This window comes from Solanum verrucosum, unplaced genomic scaffold (assembly GCF_900185275.1).
Source record: "Solanum verrucosum unplaced genomic scaffold, falcon-dt-bn FXZP01001278.1, whole genome shotgun sequence".
In the NCBI taxonomy this organism is placed as follows: Eukaryota; Viridiplantae; Streptophyta; class Magnoliopsida; order Solanales; family Solanaceae; genus Solanum; species Solanum verrucosum.
Genome location: NW_026020317.1, coordinates 1,559,688 through 1,585,765, shown reverse-complemented (window position 1 = coordinate 1,585,765; position 26,078 = coordinate 1,559,688). Strand labels below are relative to the sequence as shown.

At 33.9% G+C, this 26,078-nt stretch overlaps 2 protein-coding genes and 1 pseudogene across 2 annotated transcripts; 2 read left to right on the top strand and 1 right to left on the bottom strand.

Moving 5' to 3' along the window:
* Positions 1 to 308: 308 nt before the first annotated feature.
* LOC125835352 (glutamate receptor 2.9-like) lies at positions 309 to 4,567 on the bottom strand. Its single transcript, XM_049514472.1, has 5 exons — positions 4,346 to 4,567; positions 2,380 to 3,683; positions 1,896 to 2,208; positions 1,353 to 1,744; positions 309 to 1,244 (listed from the first exon to the last, which is right to left on the bottom strand). Exons 1-5 carry the CDS (start codon positions 4,539 to 4,541, stop codon positions 717 to 719), a joined length of 2,733 nt encoding a protein of 910 aa, XP_049370429.1. The 5' UTR covers positions 4,542 to 4,567; the 3' UTR covers positions 309 to 716.
* Positions 4,568 to 12,311: 7,744 nt separating this feature from the next.
* Positions 12,312 to 19,456, top strand: LOC125835321 (GTPase ERA-like, chloroplastic). Its single transcript, XM_049514443.1, has 9 exons — positions 12,312 to 12,756; positions 13,409 to 13,554; positions 15,278 to 15,418; positions 15,495 to 15,608; positions 16,062 to 16,187; positions 17,454 to 17,552; positions 17,672 to 17,773; positions 18,420 to 18,500; positions 18,728 to 19,456. The coding sequence occupies exons 1-9, from the start codon at positions 12,339 to 12,341 to the stop codon at positions 18,812 to 18,814; spliced, it is 1,314 nt and encodes a 437-aa protein (XP_049370400.1). The 5' UTR covers positions 12,312 to 12,338; the 3' UTR covers positions 18,815 to 19,456.
* Positions 19,457 to 21,539: 2,083 nt separating this feature from the next.
* On the top strand, positions 21,540 to 25,684 carry LOC125835329 (sodium/calcium exchanger NCL1-like; annotated as a pseudogene).
* Positions 25,685 to 26,078: the final 394 nt, after the last annotated feature.

Here is a 26,078-nt window from a genome sequence, read left to right as displayed (position 1 = left end):
CAATACGTCAATGAAGTAGGTGAAAGTCATCAGAAACAACGGTTCAAAAACAAAAGACGTTAGTTGATTTCTTACAATTTGTCTTGATGAGTAGAGATATCCAGTAATACCCCATTTTATGAGAAAATATTCACCTCAAAAGGAATTCCAACAGATAAAAAAGATTTCTCGAAAGAACCTTTCTGAAGCTCAGATCACTTAAATGCATAGCATGTGCAAGTGCAATAAGAGATCTCACTTTCACACAAGTCTAGCAGGTCACAGAAGATGCACTTTTTACTCTTTGTATTTAAAATTCAATCATCCCATTGTTGACATCATTGGCTTTCTACCAGAAATGAGCTCAGTAAATGCTGTGGACCATGCACTTTCAGGCTTCACATTTTCTCATGCCTAGCTTTAATTGTGGCCCTGAAAAAGGAGATATTTTAAAAACTAAAAAGTCCCTTTCAAGTATAAATTTTTTGTTTCCAAGTGAGTGACCACTTTGTGAGAGTACATAACATTCGAACTTTCATGTTGTCATGATCATTCCACTTTGCCTATCCATTTGTCCATGAGTTGGAATCCTATTCTACAATTTATAATTCTATCGAAACCTTTACATTTAGATTGATTCACATTTCAGAGGAATCAATGGTTACTTACAATAACTTAGTGCAGAAAACTGAAAACCTACATAGTCAAGACATTTTGTTACTCTGAATAATCCCACTTCAATCTGACCTTGAATTCCCCATTTCTATAGCAAGTTGAGGATGTTGGGAAGAGCCATCAAAAATTTGGGCAGCGTCTGAAGGACTCACTAAGTGCCACTTACGCGAATCAGCCCTCTCGTCTACCCCAAGACCTGCTGCCCGGGCAGACGTTACTCTCCTTAAAGTTACTGTAGGCTTGTCATTTTTGTTATACCGTATAATTCCAGCTGTCTTTGTCCAGAAACTTTGATCAGTTGATGGATGAACTATATTGTCACGAAATGCTCCAGTCAGTTGCCGGGATTTTCTGAATAAATGATACACATAAAATAGCAAACAGAGAGTAGATGTTGCACCAGAGACTAGGTATAAGCCCCAGAAGCTCCCAAGGGTGAGGCTTTCTGTTTCACCAGTAGGATCAACATTGTCACAATTCTTCGACAAAGCAAACCAGTGTTCTTCCAAGCGGTTAAGCGTACCATCTTGTGTTAGAATCAGTATGGCTTCAGATACATCATGAGCTAGCGGAGAGCCTTTCTGGAATGCCTGGTAACATCAATAAAGTTATGCAAATCAGAGATACAGACTATAAACAGAACTATGGGACTGATCATGGTTTTAAAAAGAGCAAATGGTGTAGTTATTTGTACTTACAAAGGCTAGTCCTCCAAATCTGTAATTAGGACCAGCTACAACATACTGGTTGCAATGCTCTCTAAGGAAAACCTTCTGATATGGGATTTCAAGAAAGGCGGCTTTGATGTTTCCACTTTCAAGTTCCTTTGGATAATCGTCCTGATTGCTAATGTTCTTGATATTTTGAAGCTCCAGGACTTGCTTCAAATAATCCTTAACAAAGGAATCACCATCACATCCAACGGTTGCGTTTGTTCTCTTTATCCACCCTATATCTTTCACACTTGGTTCCAGTCTTGGAACAGTTAGCATTGATGTCAGAGAAGCTGTATAACTCGAGGTCAACACGAAGACTAGGAAAAGCCAAACCACTACTACAGTCTTCGTGTAGTTGCTTTTGATGTTTTCCCCTGATTATCAGCCAAAGTAAAAAAATGTTATCTCCTTGCAAGTTCTACTGTCTAAACAATGAAAAAAATGAATATTTCATGGACACTTCATTTAGCATTAAAAATCACAAGTTGTTCAATTTCAAATAATATGTAGGATAGCAAAACTTACTGTGAGCAAAAAATAGTGAAGAGAATGTAAACCACATTGCAGTTCCAAGTTGATCTTTCCACCGGCCTCTAAATTCAGGATTGGACTGATGCTCCATGAACCAAACTACAAGCATTGTGTAAACTAAGACAGCACCTGTCGCTATCCACATGTTTCCAGTGAAAGGCTTCAAGAACATCCATGCCTTATTCGATCTATCAAACTTCACTGGAACCACCATGGTCAACCCTGACTCGGCAAATGGCTGTGTGAACTCTACATATTTTGTCCTTTCAGCTAATATCGTTATATCTCCAACGATAGCATCATATTTCTGACAGAAGGAAAAATAACAAAACATGAAAAAATTACACGAGTCCAAAGCAAAGCCTCAAGTACTAAATGGTTTTTCGCCTGGTATAACACAGGGTACTGTGCCATAGAAAAGTAGGCGACAAGGCGAAAAACTAGATAGTATTTAGGATATCGGAAACAAAATGCTTACCCCATTACTCACTTGCTGAACCAGATCAGGATATGAGCCATTATATGGCTCAAATTCATAAGGTAGTGTATAATTTTTCTCCAAAATTTTAAGTACTTCTTTGAAAAGATCAATACAGAAACCAGTATACTTCATTTCATTTGTCTCTGCCACTGTTTCAACCTTTACAAATTTCTCAAAAGATGTTCTCCCTGGAACTCCAATAATCAATGGTTTTGAATCAGTAGGCATTGCCCACCCTTTCGGAACACGTTTCAATTCTCCCGGCCATTTTACCATACTAAACTTCATAATATGGGAACCATTAACCCCGATTATCTCCCCATTTTCAGCTACAAGAACTTTCGAGAATCCAAACATTGATGACCAAAAGCCAAGTCCATTGTACCTGTTTCCATCAACATTTACAATCCTAAACGTTGGAGGGTGTGACAGTACTCCATTGACAAAACTAATATTGCCACTCAAACCTGTGAAATTGCTGGAAAGAATTCTGTTTTTCATCAACACTGAGTCATTGGAACTTTTTGTACCCAAACTGTTCACAGCCTTAGCAAAAGCTGTGATACTGTCGTATGCTTTTAGAGCATGAATTCCAGGCTCTGAGTGATCTTCCATAGGATATTCAGACCGGAAAATCTTTTGAAATTGACCTTTAAAATGTCGGAAAGACTTAGTGGCTTCTGGATAGTGATTTTTGATTCCTAAAGCCCCTTGGATAGATGAAATAAAGGCTGTGTCAACAGAATCCAAGAGATCAGCAAGAGAATCTGCAAGTATCCAAGCTGAATCTCTTCCCATAAGTCCAATTTCCTTGGCCTCTTTAAACAGATGATTGGCTGTGGATACTGATGAGCGAAGAACAATAAACACCCTTGATTGTTTCTGTAGTAACTTGACAACCTCTCGTCGAACAACCTCCCTTGGATCAGATAGAGAAGAGAATTGTGGAAGAATTAGTTGATGCTCTACTTCTACACCATGACCTTTAAGTGTTTCAGTTAGAACTGCAAGCATACTAGAATCACTATACATGTCATCTTCATAAATTACTATGACTTTCCTCCACTGGTAGGAGCTAACTATAGATGATGTACAACTTATTTGGTCCAAGCTACTTGTAGTCATTTGCACCAGGAAAGGCCATTTAAGTTGCACCAATTCTGGTGTGTAGGAAGCTGTAACAAAAGAGATAATTGGAACTTGATGCCTTTTCCCAATATCAGCAATTAAAGCTGTTTCTTCCCAAGTCTGCATGCCAATCACTATCATCTTTACATGGTTTTGTTCAACAAGCTCTTCAGCTGCACCACAATTGTAATAACAATTATGAAATGAGTTTAAGATAGCTATAGCTAAATCTCTGTGATAAACATGAACACATTAAAAATCAGAGTATAAGCAAAAACAATCCTGGTATAAAAATTTGTATTCTTTTTATACAACATATGGTATGAAGTACAAAACCTTGCCTTACCATCTAATCCCCATATACCTTTATATGATGTTTGGTTTTCATATTAAAATCCACATAAGTATGTGGATCTTATTACTGGAAACCAAACATTGCATCACTAATACGGGAATCTATGTATTATTTTATACGGGATAAAAGGTGGAACAAGTAATATCCCTAGCTACCATAGGTTGTCCCTATAAACAATCCTTGTATTCTTTATTCACCATATCACAATAATCCATGTGTTATTTGTTTTTTTTGTTTCTTTTTTAAGAAGAAAAATTGGGGGCGTAGGGGAAGGGAAAGGGAAATCGAACCCTCACCAACAAGTTGAAAGTTCACGTAGTCAACCAACTTGAGCTATCCAATGTGTTAGTTATTCACCATATAACAATTCCCAACGTACAAACAGTCCATGAACTATAATCGTTATGGATTTAGATTCTAGACGAGATAGAGATACATCAAATCGATAAACGTCAAAAGAAAAATCAAGTATCAAATTACCTGTGAAGAAATCCTGAATTGTGTCCTTGCTGGTGTGTCTAAAATGAACTGTTATAAGCTGCTTCTTGTTTGTTCTGTCATGGTTATAATTCTCAACTGCTATATTTATGGCAGTTTTCTGTTCCTTCCCTATACGAGAATTTAAGTCAATAATTGCACCTATTTCTATGGTTTCATTTGCAGTTACAAGGGACATAAATATACAGGCCTTGAGGATGAAAATTAACAAAGGGAAGGGCTTAAAATTACTCATGATTTATTATTTTTTCTACTTTAGCTGAAAATATATCTTTCTTTACAAAATTAACCACTATATATAATCCTATAATGTTATGTACTTGTCAAATGGTTTTTTCAGTTTACAGTTGACTTGACTATGTGTTTTGTAGTTTAAATTGAAAAGTAAAAGGATGGTCATACTTTGCCTCCAAATTAAATTAAATTGAACCGTATGGACTTGTACAAGTAGGAGAAATAGACTCATTATTTTTTCTAACTATGGGAATTTTAGTCGGAAACAACATAAAAGAAAAATGCATAAATCTACCTTCTTGTTTTTGGGTGCAAAGAAAAATCGTTTCTTTCTGAGTGAACCATGCAAGATATGCCTATTCATGTGCAATAGCTCGCAAATCACATATATAGGATATAGGAGATGTAAACCACACTAAGAGACGAGCTAGCTTACGAACTAAAAAAATATAAATCTCCAGCTGACTGTAGTTACAATTTACTTCCACATAATCGGCTTATTTTCCTTTTTGTGGTACTTATCTTCTAGGCATTTGTTTATTATGATGACTTTCTTATGGGTAATATATACTTTTAAGAGGTATACAGAGTTGTAGAGACGATATTAGCATGCTTTTACTAAATAAATATTTTTGAAATTTCAATGAAGAAAAAAAAAAGATCCTGGAAATCATCCATCCCAAAAGAATATATTTTATGAATTTGAGATAGAAAATTAAATTCATGTGGTCTAAATCTAAAGTAAAAAAAATTGTACTATAAAAGTTACTTGGACCAAATAAAAGAAAATCTAGAATACCAGTTTCTCAAATTAAAGACCATTAGTTTTTAATTATTTTAATGCTTCTATTTTGCACTAATTCATAATCTATGGTTCAAAGAGAAGCTTAGGAGAGTCAAACACCTTTAGGTGGCGTTATGGATTTGGTTTGATTTGCCTTGTGGAAGAATTGATTGTCAAAATGTGTTTGTAAAATATTTATAAAATTGGATTAGTTTATTCATTATGTCTGGATTAAGTTGTACTGCAAATTAAATGCGGAATGACCTGGAAGACCCTTGTACTTAACTTCGTTTGTAAGTTGAACCCTTATACTTATGACTTTGTCAACTGAATCCTTAAACTCACTGAAAGACAATATTTTAAGCCATTTTCTCATCCTATGTGTGCGTGTGTAGTACACCTGTTTACACATGGAATTCCATGTCATTCTTAATGACATATAAGAAATTAAATGTCAAAAAAATAAATAATAAAACTATTTTTCATATTCTGGAAAATTTTGAACATAATATTCTCCATATTTGCTCTCAAATTGAGCACCGAATTCATGTCAAATGGGTGAAATTCTTACCTATTTGACTTTAATTTCACATTCACTAAAACAAACCCGACGAATTTCCATTACAATTTTGAATTTATTTCATAAAAAATCACAAAACCCATTTATTTTTCTTGAAGCTTCATCAAGCATATTAATGAAGTTTTTTCAATTTTTCAAAATCCACTGTCACCCTTCACATTAGCTCATACAAAATTCAAAAAATAATCACGAAATTGATATTTTAGGGTGGAAATGTGGAAAACGAAAAGGACTACAAGTGATTTTGATTTGCCGCAAAAGAAGAAATTTTTGAGAAAATATTTCGGGGTGGTGCAGTAAGAAGAAGAACGGAGTGAAAATAGTAGGTAAATCCATAAAAAAAAAAAAAAAGAAGAAGGGAATGAGAAGAAGAAATTTGGTTGGGTTGGATGGAGGGAGGGACAGTGGCGTCTCTACGAAGAAGATGACTTACCATCTTTCTATTTTTTGGCGTTCTTTTTTAAACTTTTTTTTTAATGATGTTTAATATAAAATATTATACTCACTCGCCTTAGCACGCGTGGAATTAACCATTATTCCAAGTCAGCAATATTGGTGCCACATGTATTCGGTCAATGGTAAAAAATGTTTAAAATATTATGTTTCAATAAGTATAATGGTTCAGTTGATAAAATTGTAAGTACAAAAATTCAACTTACAAACGAAGCCAAATACAAGGGTCTCTTTGATCATTCCGCCCAAATTAAAAGACAAAAAGTTCTGCATCATTTTTTATTTGAAAAACCAAAATCATTTTAATTTAATACATAACTGAGTTTAATTGTTGAAAAGTATTTTGATATCAAACAAGAATGCTCTCTTTCTAGATGTACCGTATAGCCAAGGAAAGAGAAAATTAAAAATTATACTCCCTCCGTTTAAAAAAACATGACCTCCTTTTCTTTTTGATTTGTTTAAAAGAGAATGACCTTTTTCCTTTTACGGTAATATTTTATTTTCAGTCATTCACGTGACATGTTTAAAATCACAAATTAAAAGATAATTTTTTTTTATTTGACAAAACATTAATTTAGGACCACAAAATTTAAAATTTTTCTTAAACTACGTGTCAAGTCAAACTAGACCATTTTTTTTGAAACGGAGAAAGTATTATACTCCCTCCGTCCCTTTTTAGTTGTCCACTTTAGAAATGGCACACAGATTAAGGCAACAATGATTAGCACAGTGAAGTTACAGTTTTACCCTTATGACAACTTTTCACTTCAAAATTACCACCACTTATTTGAATTCAAGTGAAATAAATTGGAGGGAAACAACATACACTTTTACAATTTTCAAGAAGTGTAAATAAGGGTATAATAGGAAAAAATTTGTTGTCCTTTCTTGATTTGTCAAAATGGACAACTAAATAGGGACAACTAAAAAAGGAAATATGAACAAGTAAATAGGAACGGAGGGAGTATCAAGCATATAATTGTCAGAACGAATACATTGTCAAAAGAATAATATGCTTTTAATAGAATGAAATATCAAAACTTGTAGTCAAGCATTGACTGTGTCCCAAATCCCAATCAAATGATTATTTCATAAGATATTCGCAAATACCAAGAAAAACTTAAATGTACATAAACAAAGAATTGTAGTATAATACAATTAGCATAAGTAACTATTGTAATGTGTCAATTTTTATGCACGTCATATACCCTTGGATAGTTCGAAACGTTTCCTACGTAACTATACAAGTGACGAAAAAAAAAATTCTCAATAAAATGGTCACATGTATATATAATAATGCATTGATATTTTATAAATAGTATATAACTATGTATATATATATAAGGCCAAATACATACACAACCTCTTAAACTTGTCCTCATTTTTCATTTTTGCACTCCAACTTAGTCTTGCTCCATTTTAACCTTTAAACTCCATTTTTCTTGTACCATTTAAACACTAATACTAATTTTTATAATTTTTTTTTATTTATATTCTTCAATAGCAATTTTTTATTTTTAAAAAATACACATGTGTCTGTTAATTTTCGTAAAAAAATTAAACATTCGCGAACGAACATAAAAATTTTCAAACAATAATATTATTTTTTGAGATTTCTCTGTATTTTTGCATGAAAGTAAATTGACGAAAGTTCTTTGATTTTCTTTCTTAAACATCCAATTAAATTAAATAACACTACTTATTTATTATTTCTTATCATCTAGGCTATCTAAATTTAACACAAATACTCACTTTTTATTTTTTAATAAGAATCAATGCGAATAAAAACACACATCTTCAATACGAGTAAAAAAGACTCTTGTTCATTGTTAATAACACTACTAAAAAATGTTAAAACTCGACTGACTTTAATTTGTTAGATTGTCGGTGATTTTTAAGAAAGAAAATCAACACAATTTCGTCGATTATTTTCACATAAAAATACATAAAACTCTTAAAAAGAAATTATTATTTTTTAAAAAGAATTATTTTTTGTTATTTTTTATTTTTTTTAAACTAAAATTAACTGACACATGTCGATTTAAAATAAGAAGTTGCAATTGAAGAATATATATATATATATATATATATATATATATATATATATATATATAAATAAAGAAAACATAAAAATAGTATTTCGTGTTAAAATGGTACATAAAAAATGGAGTTTAAGGGTTAAAATGGAACAAGGCTAAGTTGGAGTGCCAAAATGAAAAATAAGGGCAACTTAGAGGGGTTGTATATGTGTTTGGCCTATATATAAAGTATAGCTATATGTTATAGATGTATATACATCCATACATGTTGTTTATATACTATTTACATATACATATTTTTTTCAATCTCAACCAAGTCAAATCTCCTCTAAACAATTATAAATTTTAGATATGAGCTCACGACATGTTGAATTTTAAAATTAAGATTTGAAACTTGAAATGGCTAATGAAGTCTTTTAATTCTGACTAATTCAAAATCTCTTCAAAGAAGTCTCAAATTTCGAACTCCTCTCGATGTTTCGATTCGTTTGACAAATTATTCACTCAAAACGATATTTGTTTGAGTCACATCGAATTTTAAAATCAAGCACTTTAGGGATAATGGAGTCTTTCAATCCCAACCAACTCAAAATTTCCTCTTTATAGTTTCAAATTTTAGATATGAGCTCCTCTTTACATATTGAGTTTTTCTGATATTTTTCGCTTGTCAAATTTTAAAATCGAATTTTGAAAAAGTTTTAATGGCTCAACGTGGAAGAAGGAGAAGGAAGGAAGAAAGAAGAAATTTTGACCCAATACATATTTTGTAAAGTATATTGTAAAGTATCTTCATTGATTTAGTAATAGAACTAGATGGCGTCGTCCGTGCTATGCACGGGACCAATAATATATATGATGTATTTTTTAGGCTAATAATAGAGTTTAAGTTGTAGAAGCAATAGTAGACTATACAAATCCAACAATAAAATGTCTTTGGTATTATATTCGATAGTCAAATTTTGATGTGCACTTGAAGATGACCTAAAACTGTCTACAACAAAAACAAAAAACAAAAAAAAGGGAAAAGAAATATCAAGTCCTAGGAACGAAAATGGCAATTCCAATAACAAATTAATCATCCAGTACATCCGTGAAACCTATTGAGTTTAACTAAAGCAATAAAGAAAGCAAGGAAAGTGTAGTATAGATTAAAGATAACTTAGCTTATCATACAACTTTATCCAGTTCTACCCTTCTCTCTATCTGGTTTGAGACTCTAGAAACTCATGTTAGTCCCCTTTTCCAACTGCATCAGCCCTTCTTTGGTTGGTACCTTAGATTCAGTAAAAGGTTTTGATTATCATGTGATGCACAGACACATGGTTGAGACAGACAACTGGTACAAACGATGAAGGTTGAAGGTGCAAATCAAGTGTTGATAAGTGCTCAACACACAGGAACACGCTCAACATTTGGATATCTAAATATTTTTTACCTTTTTTCAAGAAGTGGAAGCGCTTCTCGTATAGTAATAGCAACTTGTTTTGGGAGTCGTGGCATGCACCAAAATGATGTAGGTTACTCTAGGCAACAACTGTTGGAATTTTAAGAAGACTATGTTTCACAGAATCTTATTTTTTCATAGGGATAATGGTCTAGAAAATATCCCAACTTTGGTCGGATTTGCTGTTGTGATACTAAATTTTCATAAGTACCTATTACCTCCCTAGACTATTTAATACCGTATTTTTTACCCCCTGAACTATTTAATAGTGTATTTTAAAGGTATATATGTGCCCACGTGGACACATTATTATTTATAATTTTGCATTATTTTTTATGTTCACGTGGGCAAATATATATGTTTAAAATACGGTATTAAATAGTCTAGGGAGGTAATAGGTCCTCATGAAAGTTTAGTATCGCAACATCAAATCCGACCAAAGTTCGGGTATTTTTCAGACCCTTATCCCTTTTTCATACGTAGTGCTAGTAACAACTCTTCTCTTCTATCAGAAGATATTTGGCTATACGTATCACAAAGTTTAAGTTTCTCCACAACGTTCATTTTTTCTGCCTATAAATACCTGTTTGGTTCTTTCGAATTCTTCAGCTATGCTGGTTGAAGCAAGCCTTTTTTACTTGTAGATATTTCCAAAGCAAGTTATGCACCACTAATTTTCAAGCCGAAAAGATAGAGTGCTCGCTTGAGCAGAGCTAAATCAACATTATTGTGACAATAATAATAATAATCGCGAAAAGATTGAACATACTTTTCAATTTGAATAGCTCACATAGACGGTTTTTTTAAATTTCCAAATTTGCTAATCAAGCAATATGTATTCACGTATGATATGTAGAAGAGCAAAAAGACATTGTCATTATGTAAAGAATTGGGAAATGGAGCCTCCAACGTGACAACAACTATTTTTAGTCATGCAGTGGAAAAAGGGTACATACATCATGAATACTCTGTTTTTCCTCTTAATAAATGGCCTCAAATCGAAGATACTAAAAAGTTATTGTTGCAAACCCAAGCATACATATTTCTAGAGACCCAACAAAAGTTCAACTTTGCTTTATTGTTTGAGGTCGTTGAAATATGCTTTCTACCAAAGTTGAAAATGAAATACTAATAAATATACAAAACGTACTCAAAATTACATTGTTGATCAAAACAAAACAAAAAGAATATCAATAAGAAAATAATTGATGATAATACCTTGTGTGTTTAGTGCCCCAAGTCTTAAACATTAGTGCCAAAATTACTAAAATAAAATAAATTGACTTTCTTCTCAAATTGAATTCACTCAGTTTGCTGAAAAGATAATCCCGCTAGAACCTGAAAAGGAAAATGACAACATGAAACTTCAAATAAGTTAAGCAAGGCATATTATCAAACAACTTGGATGCATAATGAACTTTAATTTATGTCATCTTTGATAGCTTAGATTTTTGTCAAGACATCTAACATTACACTAGTTAATTTGTTACAAAAGACAATATTCATCAAAGATTATACATGTGTAAATCGGACAACAAACATGCATGAGAAATATTAGCTAGAAACTATATAAACAACTAAAATACCCATATCAAATTGTGATTAATTCTTCATAATAAAGCAAGACCAAGAAAAACCCAATCTATATTCCTCAAAGTAAGGTTGAATATGAAATAATTGAAGTGAGCGATATGATAGAAACTCGGAAGAACAAAAGCAAGGCAAACATAATAGTGAAAGAATTCATCCTAATTCTCTTAAAATCGTCGGCGAGTGAGAGATTCAGAGAGTATAGAGTTCAATACTTTCTTTGCCAAGGAAGAACAAACGCAGAAGAGATCAGAGAATAATGATGACGAAGGACGAAGAATACCGTCTATGAGGAGAATGTAGATAACATTGGAGAAATCGTAGATGAAAGAAGGAAGAGAAATAAATTTATCTGACGAAGAGAAAATCACCCGTACACGTGAAAAAGAAAGAGTAATACACATGTTCATTCAATGATTACAAAGAGCAAGTTGATAGAACAATTTACAATACTCTTGTTGCAGTGTTCGTACATACAAAGTGTCATTTCTAAATATTAGTAATATTAAGAAAAAAGACATTTATATATAAGAAGAATAAAAGAAAAGTATTAAAGGATCATTTTTCTATATAACATGGATCATAACCTAAGTCCGCTCGCAATAGACTCAAATATTTCATTGAATATTTATTGTTTGTTATCGAAATGCATATTTTAGACGTATCAAATATTGTGTAGAGTTGGGGTACTAGTTTCATGCAACAAGAGCAAATGTACAAACATTACATTATACAGTACAACATAATAATGCACATATTTCCATAAAAAGATGAAAATAGAAGAAAAGGTAGAGAAATACAAGGCCGGTTAAATTAGTACTAGGAGTAGAGCAGTCCACTATCCAAAGATGAGAGCGCTATGTCTCAACGTTTCTCTATTCACAGCGACTCTTCCCAAAAATTACACTCCTCTTATCCACTCCTACTGTAACTGCTCTTCCCCTTCCTTTCCCGGCGATAATGGCCGTTTCCGGTTACGCGTCACCACTACTCGCCGGAGAAATAGCATGTCGGAGATTTTTCTCGGCGACGAAGAGGAAGTTGAAGCAGGAGAAAACGAGAAATTTTCCAGCATAGCTGAAGAAACCTCTAGGGCTATGAGAATGAGGAGGTCTAAAGGCGTTGTAGACACAGAGGAAGAAGAAGAAGACGATTCGTCGATGTTGCTATCTCTGAGTGTGAAACCAGACCGAAACATGGCTTTACTTGATGATTATGAAATGGAGGAGCTCGATTTTGTTCCTGAAAATCCTAATCATCGCAGTGGTTTGTTTTTCTCCTTTTCTCATTACTCTCTCGGTTTTAAAATAGTTGTCAGGTTTGCTTGTCTACAGTCAATTTGATTAGTTTTCAAGTCTAAATTAGACTAATTTGATATTTTTGAATTAAAATTTAGATATTAAAAAACTATACTAGAAGTACTATGTATAAATCCTAATCTTTCTCGTATCAATATGATGAATAAAATACTATCTTAAAATATTGGTCAAAATTCATATATATGACTCTCAAAAAGGATTTGTGACAAGTATTTTGGAATGGATGGAGTATTGGATTATGCTATTGTTAGTACAAAGAATATTTGGCACTTTTTGCTTCCGGATACTAAATCTATGTGAATTTGAAAAATATTTTAGATTAGTCTTTTTTTATTGTTGCTACTCACTGTTCAGGGATGGTCCTCACTATTCGCTTCCCCGGATTCAAAATAATTGTATTTTGAGCAATATTTTAAAATATATATACTTTTTATCATCTTCGTGATTAGGACAATTGCAATTTGAAGTATTTTTTCATGTAGTACCATTTTAATAGGAAAAGTGTATGGGTAGGTAAATGTATGTAAAAGTTTTATAAAAAAAAAAAAGGGTTAATGTGAAAGAAATTGAAATTAAGCAGAAAGTGTGTGTAAATGTAGGATATGTGGCTGTGCTTGGGAAGCCGAATGTTGGGAAAAGTACACTTTCCAATCAAATGGTTGGGCAGAAACTGTCGATTGTTACTGATAAACCTCAAACTACTCGTCATCGAGTTCTTGGAATATGTTCTGGTCCAGATCATCAGGTTTGGAATGTTCTTCTATCACTATGTTTCTGCTGAGCTGCAACATGTCTCAGTTTATTTTATGTCCGCATACTTCTTGGCTGACTCATGATGTGAAAATGTGGCTTACACATTGCTTTGTAGCTGCAGAGCATCTTTTCTGATTGAACTTCTATTCTGATGCTGCAATTATCTTAACTTTGTTGTAGTACTGCTAGAGTCAAATAATGATTGCAACGTAAGTTTCTTTTTTTGTGATTGCAATGGAGATTGTTTTTTTTGGTAGTTGTGCCTAGTTTTCTAAAAAAGAAAAAAAGATTTAGGAGTGATGGCGTCACGCCCTGAGCCTACTCCCTGGACGTGGCCGGCACTCGAGAACCTTTGCTGGCCCCAAGCGAACCCTTGGCCTGGCTCAACTCTCAACGAAAGACTTACTCAACATTAGATGAACTCAAAAGTAAAGCTTTTACTCAAAATAATAAACTTAGAAATGTATAAGAACACTCAACTGGCCAAAAGAAGGCACCTCGAGTCTCAAACATTAACAATGGAAATGAAAAAGACTCATGAACTGCTATTGTCTATCTATGAAGCCTCTAAATGACAAGGATGGAAGTCGGGACAAGACCTTATACAAAATAAACCTGGGATATTCACCTTATCTATCAACACAGCAGCAGCAAGAAGGCGACATCACCCTATACAAAATAAACCTGGGCTGGCTCCTTTTACGTCTAGGAGTCAAGCAAATCTAGAGTATCATCTAGGCAGGATTCATCCTACGCTAAAAAGAATTTTTTTGATGATATGTGATCCTATTTGCCTTTATCCACAATGTCCAAAGTGTACAGAGGGAAGTTCTCCAAACTAGTCTGTGTTTTCTCCATCATTTCTGCCTGCCGCCTATGTAGTGCTTCTTTTAAGCTTCCAGGCATAATCCACCCTCCGTATATGTTCAAGAACATACTCCATAGTTTTCAGATCTGGTTGCAGTGTAGGAAAAGGTGATTTACAGTCATTCTCAGGGGTGGAGCCAGGTAGGGCTAAGGGGGTTCATGAACCCCCTTCAGCGGAAAAATACATTGTTTATACATGGTTAAAATCATTTTTTATGTACATATAATAGATGTTGACCCCCTTTGGATTCTGGGTGTGTTTGCTTTTCATATTTGGAACCTCTAAGTGAAAATCCTGCTCTGCCGGACCGCCACTGGTCGCTCTTCATAAAAAACAATACTTTTGCTTAGGCTATTGGTGCTTGAATATTGATAAGTTTTTATGCAGAATGTATTGTCTAGTTAACCCATTTTTCAGTGCCTAACACTTAACAGTATCTGTTTATCAAAGTTATTGATTACTCAATCTTCCAGCTCAGTTATGTTACTTTTGCTTGTACCTGTGAGAAGGGTGGCAAGCAGGCTGTTCTTTTTGGTAGAAATTTTTGTTTCTTTGAATTTTTACTATTGCCAGAAATAGGAAGAGTTCTTATTTTTGACCTTCTGGTTTTCCTCACCTAGCCTGTGCAGCTGTTGTCCGTTATTGTGTTAATTGGTTAATCCTTGTTACTTAAGCATGCTTTACTCTTTCACACAATCTGCAGTTTATCATATGTTATTAATATGCAATCCTTTTCTAGTTATTGCAATTTGCAATCCCATATCTGTTCCCTAGACTTCAATTTTTTTTGCACATATGTTATCACCTGTCTCAGACTCATGAGCCATGCCTGGATGTTCCCATGCAGATGATACTTTATGACACTCCCGGTGTCATAGAGAAGAAAATGCATAAGCTAGATACAATGATGATGAAGAATGTCCGAAGTGCAGCTGTTAATGCAGACTGTGTGCTTGTTGTTGTGGACGCATGTAAGGTTCCTGCAAAGGTATGGTTCTTTATTGTAAAGAGCCATCGAGGAAATGTGTTTATCCTTTTTAACTTTTTCTAATTGCTCCTTTCAGATAGATGAAGTGTTGGAAGAGGGTGTTGGAGACCTAAAGTATAAAGTACCAACATTGTTAGTCTTGAATAAGAAGGACCTAATCAAACCTGGTGAAATTGCAAAGAGACTTGAGGTAAGGTATCTGTTGATTGTGAGTTCATTTATTGTGCAAGTCCTACAAAGAGCCTCCACTTATTCTAGTCAGACAAAGTATAAGTGATTTGAGGCAAGTCAGTCAACTAATTTAATTTCTCTGTTGAATCTATCAACTTCTTGGCAATGGCTATTATCATTGGAATTGAAATAATTTTGCTGATTGATTACCTTGTCCAAAAGAAAAGAAACAAAATTTTGCGTTTTGGAGTACCCATTTTTACAGTAGTAATATATTGGTGTTGAAGGGCTAGAGGTTGATCTACTCTTGTTGCCTATATGGTCACATAAAACATGGAATTAGCCTGGTGACAAAATTATGAATTTGAGACATGAGAAAAGTTGTTGAACTTATTTAGATTGGATATTTTATTGATGAACTTAATTAGTCAAGTAGTTTAGATGTTCTGATGCTATGTTTTCTTCCTTTCAGTGGTATGAGAAATTTACGGACGTTGATGAGGTGATACCCGTAAGTGCGAAGTATGGTCATGGAGTAGAAGATGTCAAAGACTGGATATTATCTAAACTTCCTCTTGGGCCTGCTTATTATCCCAAGGTGTACATATACTATGTCTCAATATTTATTCCATTACCTCTTTTCATTGACTTCTTTCTTGAAAATGAGGAAAAATTCATTGGAGTCATCTTCAACTTTGATCTGTATGATTTTGGTGGCATTTAACCTTGTCGAAATCTGTTGGTGTCAACCACTCAATTCGGGCATTAGACAAATGACATCTATGTTGCACTAGATAATTGCTTTTAAAAATGACAGTAGATTGCATCCCTCAGCTCTCCATGCAACTATGTTACCAATACTGCGAAAACTTCTATATGTAACTTTGATTCCATCTCGTGTTTTATCTAGTTCTTTTGAACTCGCTTTTTAAATTGAAAACTATGATATGTATGTCATCTGGAAGTGACTGTCATTTTCTAAAATGGAGTGCGTCTTGGTTTTTTCCTCAATATTATACAACTGATACACTTCCAACTTTTTTGTACTTTAACACTATAAAAAATCAAAGTCAGCATTGATGCACACTTAAATTACATCTTAAATTAATTTAATCGATGTGCATTTTCAAGTCTGTTGTCTATAACCACATCAAGGTGAATCATGTCTTTGAATAGGTAGAGGGTAGTATGGAAATCCACCAATCTGTATTGGGTGAGGGGGGTTGGAGTTGGGTAGCAGAGGGTGAAAGAATTACCTTATTCAATTTGTGCAACTATTATGATAATGCAACCTGCAGGAGTTGCAATAAAGTAGGAGAAATTGGTCTAAGGTCTAAAAAAAAAGAGGAGAAGAAAGAAATGATTGCTATATACTATATACCTTCTGGATGAGTCATCCCTTTGGTATCGGGGATGTTTGAATAGTGTTGGACACTGAGAAAGTACAAGGATAAAAATATATTTCCAGTAGTTTACAGTCTATAACTGATATTGATCTTCACATGTATTAGTGGACATTGTCTTGGATTTGATTTTCCATAAAAGATTCTCTCTTTGCACCCCTCCTCTTTTTCTATGTTTTGCCTAGAGATATGGAAGATCTTTTTTTTATTCCCAGGGTGGGGTAGCTCAAGGTCTTTAACCTGGGGGTAATACTATCTTTTTTCCTCATATGCATGATATTGACAAGTAACTGCATAGATATCTTGCTGCCATTATCTTGCATGCACAACGTTATTTCAAAATGAGATTGCTTAATGCATTAAAGTCTTGTAGCAATATTAATCTTTATCCTCCTATAAGCTATAATGATGTATAGTAATTGCCTAGGTCAATTAACAAGCCCATCTCATCCTGCTTTCAGGACATTGCCAGTGAGCATCCAGAAAGATTTTTTGTGGCTGAAATTGTCAGAGAGAAGATATTTCTGCAATACCGAAATGAAGTTCCTTATGCATGCCAGGTAAAAATGTGTTTGAGAATTTCAAGTTGATTGATGAATGTTATTTGCTTTTAGTTATCCTTTAGGGATTTACTTCATCATTTTCTAGTTTTCCACTAAATCTGCCATATACTCTGCAGGTTAATGTAGTTAGTTACAAGACTAGACTGAATGCGAAAGACTTCATTCAAGTCGAAGTTATAGTGGAGAGAAACACCCAAAAGATCATCCTTATTGGGAAGGTAATAATCATCAGTTAGTTTTTGTATGTCATCTGTGTTTGTTATTTGAGATATGCTTTATAACAAAGAAAGACCATCCTTTTTCTTTATGCTATATCAGATTCATCCTTCTTTTATAAGCACAGTAGACATTGCAACTCTGGAACTTATGTATACTGTAAATAAGCAGTGTCCCACCCTCACCCTCTCCTTGGACTTCCATCCGGCCTCTATCTATCGATCTAGACTTCAATTTAATCTAGAGTTTTCATTTGTATCCATTGTTGAGTCATATAATGTCCCACATTACATATAAAAGGTCATCCAAAAGGTTTTTAAGGGTATTGTACTGCTTCACCCATTGCTTTGATGTTTTAGATTGGACGCCTAGGTGCTTTCACATATGTAATAGAGCTAATTAAGTTTTGGGAAAGCCCTTTCCCACACTTGTAAGTCCAGATTGAAGTCCAGGAATTAACTCCAAAAACAGGTTACACATGCAGGAGAGTGTTTAGATATAGAGTGTCCTATATCGGTAATTAAAGGGCATTTAAAGGGGCTCACACAAGTTTTGTCTACTCTTTCCGTTGTCTTATATGGAGGATTTGAAATTCCCTATGAAAACAATATGTATTCTTGTATTACATGTCTCTTGATTTGTTTTCAGGAAGGGAAGGCTTTAAAGCTTCTTGCCACAGCTGCAAGGCTTGACATAGAAGATTTCCTACAAAAGAAAGTTTTTCTGGAGGTAATTGTCATGATAATCTGTCTTTACAATGGATTCCAGGGATATTTGGGTACTCTTACATCACAGTACTTCAAACTAACGTGCTGCACTCTTATATTGCAATACTTCAAACTAATGGGCTGCAGCTGCTTCTTCCTACTTTCTGCTGATACATTTTTGCCTAGGTACAACTTTTGAGATGCTCAGCTGGAAAAGGTGATTCTCACGTTAATTTTTGGTTGAAACAGGTTGAGGTGAAGGTGAAGGAGAATTGGAGGCAAGATGAAGGTCTCCTGAAGGACTACGGCTACGGGGGCCATATTCAAGCTTTGTGATTTGGAAACTCTGTTTTGAACTCTTAATGGATGGAATGTGAATGATGATCAGTAGCTCTTGATGCTCTCCATGATGAACTAGCTATAGTTTCTATAAATGTTTCCCAAAGTACAGCAGGCTAAGTAGGCAAACGGGATTTTGTGAAAGTTCCTGATGTCAGGATCAGGTATCACAAATATCCTTGCGGAGATATCAAGATGTAAATGCACCAGATCTCATCTCAGCGCTGCCAATCTCATTTCTGATTAATGTAGTTGTCCCTTGAGGGATGTTGTTGAAAGGAGGAAGAACTTGACAGAAGATGCAGGTGGCTGCCTGCTCAGCAAGTTAACCTTACACGTTCATTCTGTCTTTACTGCTCAACTGTTTAACTAATATCGCAATGTTAAGATGTACTAATTGCTGCTATGAATTGGAAAAAGGTAGTGAGAGGTGTATTGCTTCATTTGTGGCGGGAACTGATTGACATGACTGCAAAACCTGTTTTTGTGCACAAATTATTTTGTAAATTTTTATTTGCAGTAGAGATTTTTGTAGGAAGTAGTCTTCAGCTGTCACAGGATTGGTACATTGTCTTTCACATTTCCAAAGTTTTATACAGGCGTGTATTTAATTATTGTATCTTTGACATTTTCAATCTTTTATGCTACTGTAATTGTTTATACGAGGCTCGACTCTTGAGAGCCACTTCGAGTAGAGGCAGCGTTGCGCATGATGTAGGCCTCCATGGTAAAAAAAACACAATTCAAGAGGGGTTACAAGCTCATCTGCTGGTTCTGTTAGGGTATTCAAAAAAAAGTTATTTATATTTTATTATTATAATTAAAAGTAACTTTGACCTAACTGATGTATGAAGGGATGTCAACGGAACTTGTCTAATACTCCCCAATCTTGATATGCAGAGGGAAAAGGTAATCGAACAAGTTCTTGGTGATAATGGTTCTTTTTGGAGTCAAAATTCGAGTCTCTTTATCATAACAAATAAGAAATCTTTAATCTTACATGCAAAATATTACTTATGTCCCTTCAACTTTATCCTATGCAAAGTGTTGAAAGGTTCCATAACCCTAAACCCACAACCGTTGTAAGTTAATGGTCATCTTATCACTTGTATGGCATCTCCAGCTAGATATCCCGAAGAAAATTATATATCTGGACTTCAACAGAGTAGTATTTGTTCCTAGATATTTTGAGTTATTATAGAACAGTAATACTGAATTACTGATGACGTAAATACTGATGATGCTACATCCTAAGGTCATTCTTGTATAACACACATACTTATTCTTTTGGGGGAATATTAGGAAGAACAGAAAACATTTTGCTTATATTAGGTACTATAACTACAATTTAATAATTCACAACTACACTTTCCTCAATTCTTGCTATTCATCTGATTTGTATAATTCGCCTAATTTGTATAATTCGTTTCCTGATTGTATAAATCCAGAATTATGTATATGTTTACCCTAGTTATTTGTATACAATTTATGAAAAATTCATAATAAATTAACTTGTTTGTATATTGGTAAACGAAATATACAAATGAAGGTCTGAAAAATTCCTAAATGTATAAAAGACAAAATTTGTTTACCATATTTGTATATTCGCAAGCGAAATATACAAACGGGCATAAATATACAAACCGCAACCTCCATAGCAAATCAAACTATAGCTATGAGCGCAATTACCAAAACTATAGCTATAGAGCCTTATTATGTCTATTATGTTTGCTATTTTGGATTATTTTTTTGTGTGTGTTTCTTACCCGGTGTCCGGAGCCCGCATTGGAGCCCAACTAAATTCAAATTACAGCGGGGCCCCATTTGGGGGTGGTGCTCCCAACATTATTTTCTCCATAACACATACTTGTAATAGGTGAGATAATAAGAAGGATTATTTATCTCCACTAGTTTCTGCTGGCTCACCAATCTTGAAGCTTTGAGCTCTCCTAAAATTTACACCCCACAACAATTAAATGTAATTGAGTTGTGTAGATTAAACTTGCACAACTAGTGAAAATTAGGATTCCTTGACATGCAGAAGAAAAGGTTAATTGAACAAATGTTGCATGTTCTTTTAAAAAGAGTTAAATTCTGTTTTCTAATAATCTTGAAAAATATATAGAATATAATGGAAAATTATTTCAAGTCTTCAACTACATTTTATGGTGTTTAAATTCCACGTGTTGAGGAATAGGATTCCATAAACCAATGTTACTGGATATCGCCACACGCTTTATCAAATATATTAGAATAAGATACTAAAGTATACAGATGCCAGTTTCAAAATGCCAATCTTGTTAAATAAGGATCAATTAAACAACCTATTCCATGATCAACAAAAAAACAAGAGAGATTTCTTTCTTTATCAATATTTATTCCATTTTCTGCATGATAGATGACTGTTTAGCTTTCTGATGTGAGTAGTAAAGAGTTTAAATAATATAAAGAAAAACTTTATTACATTATCAGATCAGCCTAAAGATATATATTTTCTGATAAGTTTCCTCAACACATGGATTTGCAATCTTGAAAAATATATAAGACAAATTACATGCTAAAAGAACTAAAAATGACATGTTTTCATGCAAAACTTCCACTACTAAAAGTATCATTGTGGGAACAAGACTGTCAATATTAAAAAAATACCCTAATCTTTTGTGCAGAACTTTCACTATTATAAGTACCCTTTGTCTTTACTTTTTTTGCAAAATTTCATCTATAAAAGTACTTTTGTCTAAATTTGGAATTCATTTTATCATATCCCAAACTCATAGAGTAGAGTTATAGCTTGTACTTTGGTAGTGATGCCAAGCCTTTCACTATGCTTTATCACATTTATTCTTCTACTTGGAAAGGTCCAGTGCAGGGTTCTAAAGCTAAATTCTTTAGATAATAACCAATTATTGAATATCTCATATGGGATTGATCAAGTTAGTAACAATCAAGAACATGGACCACCTTTGGTTTCTTCTTCTGGCAAAACATGTGAGCAGGTTTACGGTGTTTTTCCGTGTGCAAACAACATTGCAGGCTACATTTTCTTGATAGTAGTGTGCCAGTACTTGTTGAATACAGGGGAAAGCCTAATATCAAGAGGAAGCAAGACTATATTCAATATTCTTGGCACTGGCATTTTTGGGGCCACTGTTTTTCAAATCTTGATGACTTTGCCAAGGATTGTCATGGTGATTGGTAATCAGTTTATTGCCTAACTATGATTTTTTGTCTCACTTTAATCTAACTGCTTAAGATAGTAATAACCTGGAAGCTATAACTCGTTAAGATCAAGCACTTACTGTGATGCCAAAAGCTATAACTAATAACAAAAGTGCAACTTTATTTCTACCATGACTCTGACCCGAGCCATCCCCAACATAACTGTGGTCTATAGACAATAGTATCAAGCTTAGCACAAAGTTTAGTTTGTTTTCTCCATGAACTTTGTGCTTATTAGTTTCTTGTCTCCTATTTGCATGAAATTACAGTAGATGAATAGTTATTCACTATACAAATAGTATTTATTTGAATATCTTATTTTATATCAGAATAAGCATAGTTCCAATCAGCTACTTAATTAAGACACATAGGTGTTCCATGTAGAGTTCGTTAGTTCCCTCTCCTTTGGAAAGTGGTTCAAGACATTTCAGTGAATCAACATAAACGAGTTGTTAGCAAGATAAAGAACATTTGACAATCAGGACATCTTTTAGAGAACTCCTATAATGGAATTCCTCTTATGTGATATTCCAACTAGTACCGGTCTAGCTAAGACATGTTATTAGGCCAGCTTGATGTGTGTAAGCAACTGCTAAATAGGAGGGTTAAGAAAAAGCAAGCCTTCATGTTCTAAAATTGAAAAATCATCAATTGGAGAATCGCTTTTACATGGTATACACGGTGAAGGTAAAATGAAAATAGAAATTAAGCAATATGAACAAAATGGACTGATATTAATGTTACTTACTTTTGTAGCATCTGGAATTTCTGCTAGTAAAGAGAAAGCTCAGTTTCTAATCTCTTCTGGAATTAGCACTACTGTTGGAGCCACAGTATTCAATCTTACTTTAATGTGGGGAATATGTTTGATATGTGGCACCAAAAATATGACAGATAAACCAGATTTCCAACCTGAAGAATCTTCACCTTTCAAAAGATTGAAGGGCTTACGAGGTATTTCATTCTTTCGTTCACATTCTTGAATTTAAGTTGCTGATATGTTCTATTCATATAGTACATTTTATTGAATTCTATGCTGAAATATATGTATGCTTTACAGATACTGGCGTTACGATTGACAAGGAAACTAGTTACACTGCTGGAATTATGCTCCTTTCCTTGATCCCATTTGTACTAGTTCAGCCAGTCACTGCTTTCAACTCATTCGTTGGAAGGCGTATTCTTATTTTCATCACACTTGTAGTATCACTCATTCTTTTGGTGTCATACTTCCTTTATCAGGTAATCAAAATTTTGAAGCTCTGTATGCTGAGATGGATACTGAATTTAGAGTCAGTAGGTTAATTTAGAAATGGATGTTAGTTTATTTCTTTTACCACATGCTGGATCCACCTCTGTTCATATGTTGTTAACAAATTTTGTACTAATGAATGTATCCTAGTTGAAGGCCTTGGATTCGTGTATCGTTCTTAATTTCTGAATTTATTCATCAGGTTTTGGATCCGTGGATGCAAGAAAGAAGTTTAGAGTACTCTAAATATGAGAATTTGCTAGCAGGATTTCTGCATCATGTACAAAGGCATGCAAGAGGGAAGCTCATTAATGAAGAAGGGCAACCTGATATAGATGTGATTAAAAGGTAACTATTGATCTTAGTTAAAAGATAGTCTCTTATAAAAATGAAGCTAATTAGTAACCATTTTGGTTTTCAGATTATTCCATGAGACTGATAGAGATGCCGACAAATGCCTAACACTTGCTGAATTGGAGAATCTCATAGTTGAAATGCAATCAGGGAAGGTTGTCGACGTGGACAAGGATTATGCTATTTCTAAGATATTGAATTCTTTTGACAAAAACAACGACAAAATAATCCAGGAGGAAGAGTTTGTTGAAGGATGCAAAAATGGATCGAAGAAGCAGCACAGTTAGCTCAGAGTGATGATTCAAGTTCTAAAAAGATTTTACGCAAGGCAAGTGAACTCTTACTTATAGTTAAGTTCAATTCATATTGAGGAAATGAAATACTTGTGGCTTCAAGCATAATTTCCTCAACAGGCTGTTGAGAAATATACTCAGAAGCAAAGGGATGAAATTGCCGAAATTGAGCATATAATGGCAAGACTTTTGAAGCATGTTCAAACTCAAGCATTAGAAGCTGAACACCTTGTCAAAGATGATGGAACCCCCAATATCGAACGTATTAGAGAGTAAGTTACTCTTGTAAATTTAACAGTACATACTGACAGTATAAGAATTCATTATACTATTTGTATTAAATCCAAAGAGCAAAAGTCTTAGACCTTTCTATTCCTACTCATTCTGTTTACATTGTGGCAGGATCTTCCATCAGAATGACTTTGATGGGAACAATGCCATAACAAAACCTGAATTAGAAGAACTAATAGGTTCAGTGAAGTTTGGAGAAGTTGAAATCAATCGCGAAGACACTGTCAAGAAAGTGTTGAGGGATTTTGATAGAAATGGTAATGAAATGATCGACGAAGATGAATTTGTCCATGGGATGACAAGATGGCTCAATGAGGCCATTAGTGTAACTAAATGTCCCGACAAGAAAAGGGCTATTGATGAATATGACAAGGTAAAGTAGCCAGCATTGCTCTCTATAAATATATCTAAACACAAATGCTTAACACAGTTGACAAATCTCAGCACTATATGTGGCTTTGTTTTGTAGATTAAGTGGAGTGAAGTTGACAAAATAGTGTATGAGGTGGAAAAGGATGGAGAAATCAACTATAAGTTTTTGACATGGGCATTTAACAAATCTGTGCTTCAAGTTCTGTTGGGGATTGCAATAATGACATTGTGTGCAAAACCCCTAGTGATCAGTATAGAAGATTTATCAGATGCTATGGGGATTCCTTCTTTCCTTATCCCTTTTGTTATGGTACCTCTAGCTCTAAATGCAAGAATGGCAATAGCAGCAATATTTCCAGCAAGTCAGAAGAGCTCAATAACTGCATCTTTGACATTCTCAGAGGTTTAACTCTATCTCTCTCTCTCTCTCACACACACACAATGATTTGTTCAAACATTTCATTATGATTGGAGTACCTTTGTATTGTTTATGTACTCCCTTCATTTTAATTTAAGTATCTTAGTTTAACTAGACACGAAGTTAGACTTTTGAATCTTATGGTGTTAAACTAAAAATAAGTGTAGTGTCCCAAAATGTTCTTTGAATCTTGTGATCTCAAACAAGTTACGTACAATGTAGGATTGACATAGTTATCAAATATAGAAAGAGGCATTCTTTTTTTAGAAAAAAATTAAAATAAAATGCAAAACAAGAGACTTAAATAGAAAGAAGGGAGTATTTTTCAATTTAAAAAAAAAGATTTGAAGTTTGATTGTTCTAAAAGTGTGATTGTTAATTGACAGATATATGGAGGAGTGATCATGAACAATATCATGGGGATGGCAACACTTTTGGCAGTGGTGTGTATAAAGGACCTAAGATGGGATTATTCAGCTGAAGTGCTAATAATTTTGGTGGTTTGCTCTGTAATTGGCCTTCTTGCATTTTTCAGCACAACATATCCACTTTGGACTTGTCTCTTAGCATTTTCTCTATACCCTTTCTCTGTGGTGCTATTTTACCTTCTTGAATGTGTCTTTGGTTGGGCCTAATGATGATAATCATAATTATCACCCACCCCAAACACATTCTCTCAGCTCAAAAAGAAAAAGGCAAATGGATCTTTTTTTTCTTTTTTCATGAAGACTTGTAAAAGGTTTTGAATAAAAAACAGGAAATAATTATGCTATATCATTTTCATGAATTTTTCTCTCATTTGGTGTATTTGATTAGATGTTATGAATTGCATATTTGAAGCTAGACAAGACCTGGGGCTAGAGAGTTAAAGAGAAAGAAGGGGTGTTTCACTAAAACAATCTAAAAATACTTTCAATATGGTGTGATATTGTCTGTTTTGGGTCACTAAGAGTTTTTGTACGTCTTATATATTACTTTTTTTTTTTCAAGTATCAGTGTAAAACTTTATTTGTGGGAGTTAAAAGAGTAAATAGGCGAGAAGGCAAATAATTTATATTCAAA

Excerpts from the sequence above, each read along its gene's own strand:
- LOC125835352 (XM_049514472.1), bottom strand. The coding sequence starts at position 4,541 with ATGTCCCTTGTAACTGCAAATGAAACCATAGAAATAGGTGCAATTATT. Across the intron at positions 2,209-2,379 it reads TTCAGCAAGTGAGTAATGGG|AAATATGATGCTATCGTTGG; the intron begins GTAAGCATTTTG and ends TCCTTCTGTCAG. Across the intron at positions 1,745-1,895 it reads TTCACTATTTTTTGCTCACA|GGGAAAACATCAAAAGCAAC; the intron begins GTAAGTTTTGCT and ends GCTGATAATCAG.
- LOC125835321 (XM_049514443.1), top strand. The coding sequence starts at position 12,339 with ATGAGAGCGCTATGTCTCAACGTTTCTCTATTCACAGCGACTCTTCCC. Across the intron at positions 13,555-15,277 it reads GTTCTGGTCCAGATCATCAG|ATGATACTTTATGACACTCC; the intron begins GTTTGGAATGTT and ends GTTCCCATGCAG. Across the intron at positions 17,553-17,671 it reads AAGTTCCTTATGCATGCCAG|GTTAATGTAGTTAGTTACAA; the intron begins GTAAAAATGTGT and ends TATACTCTGCAG.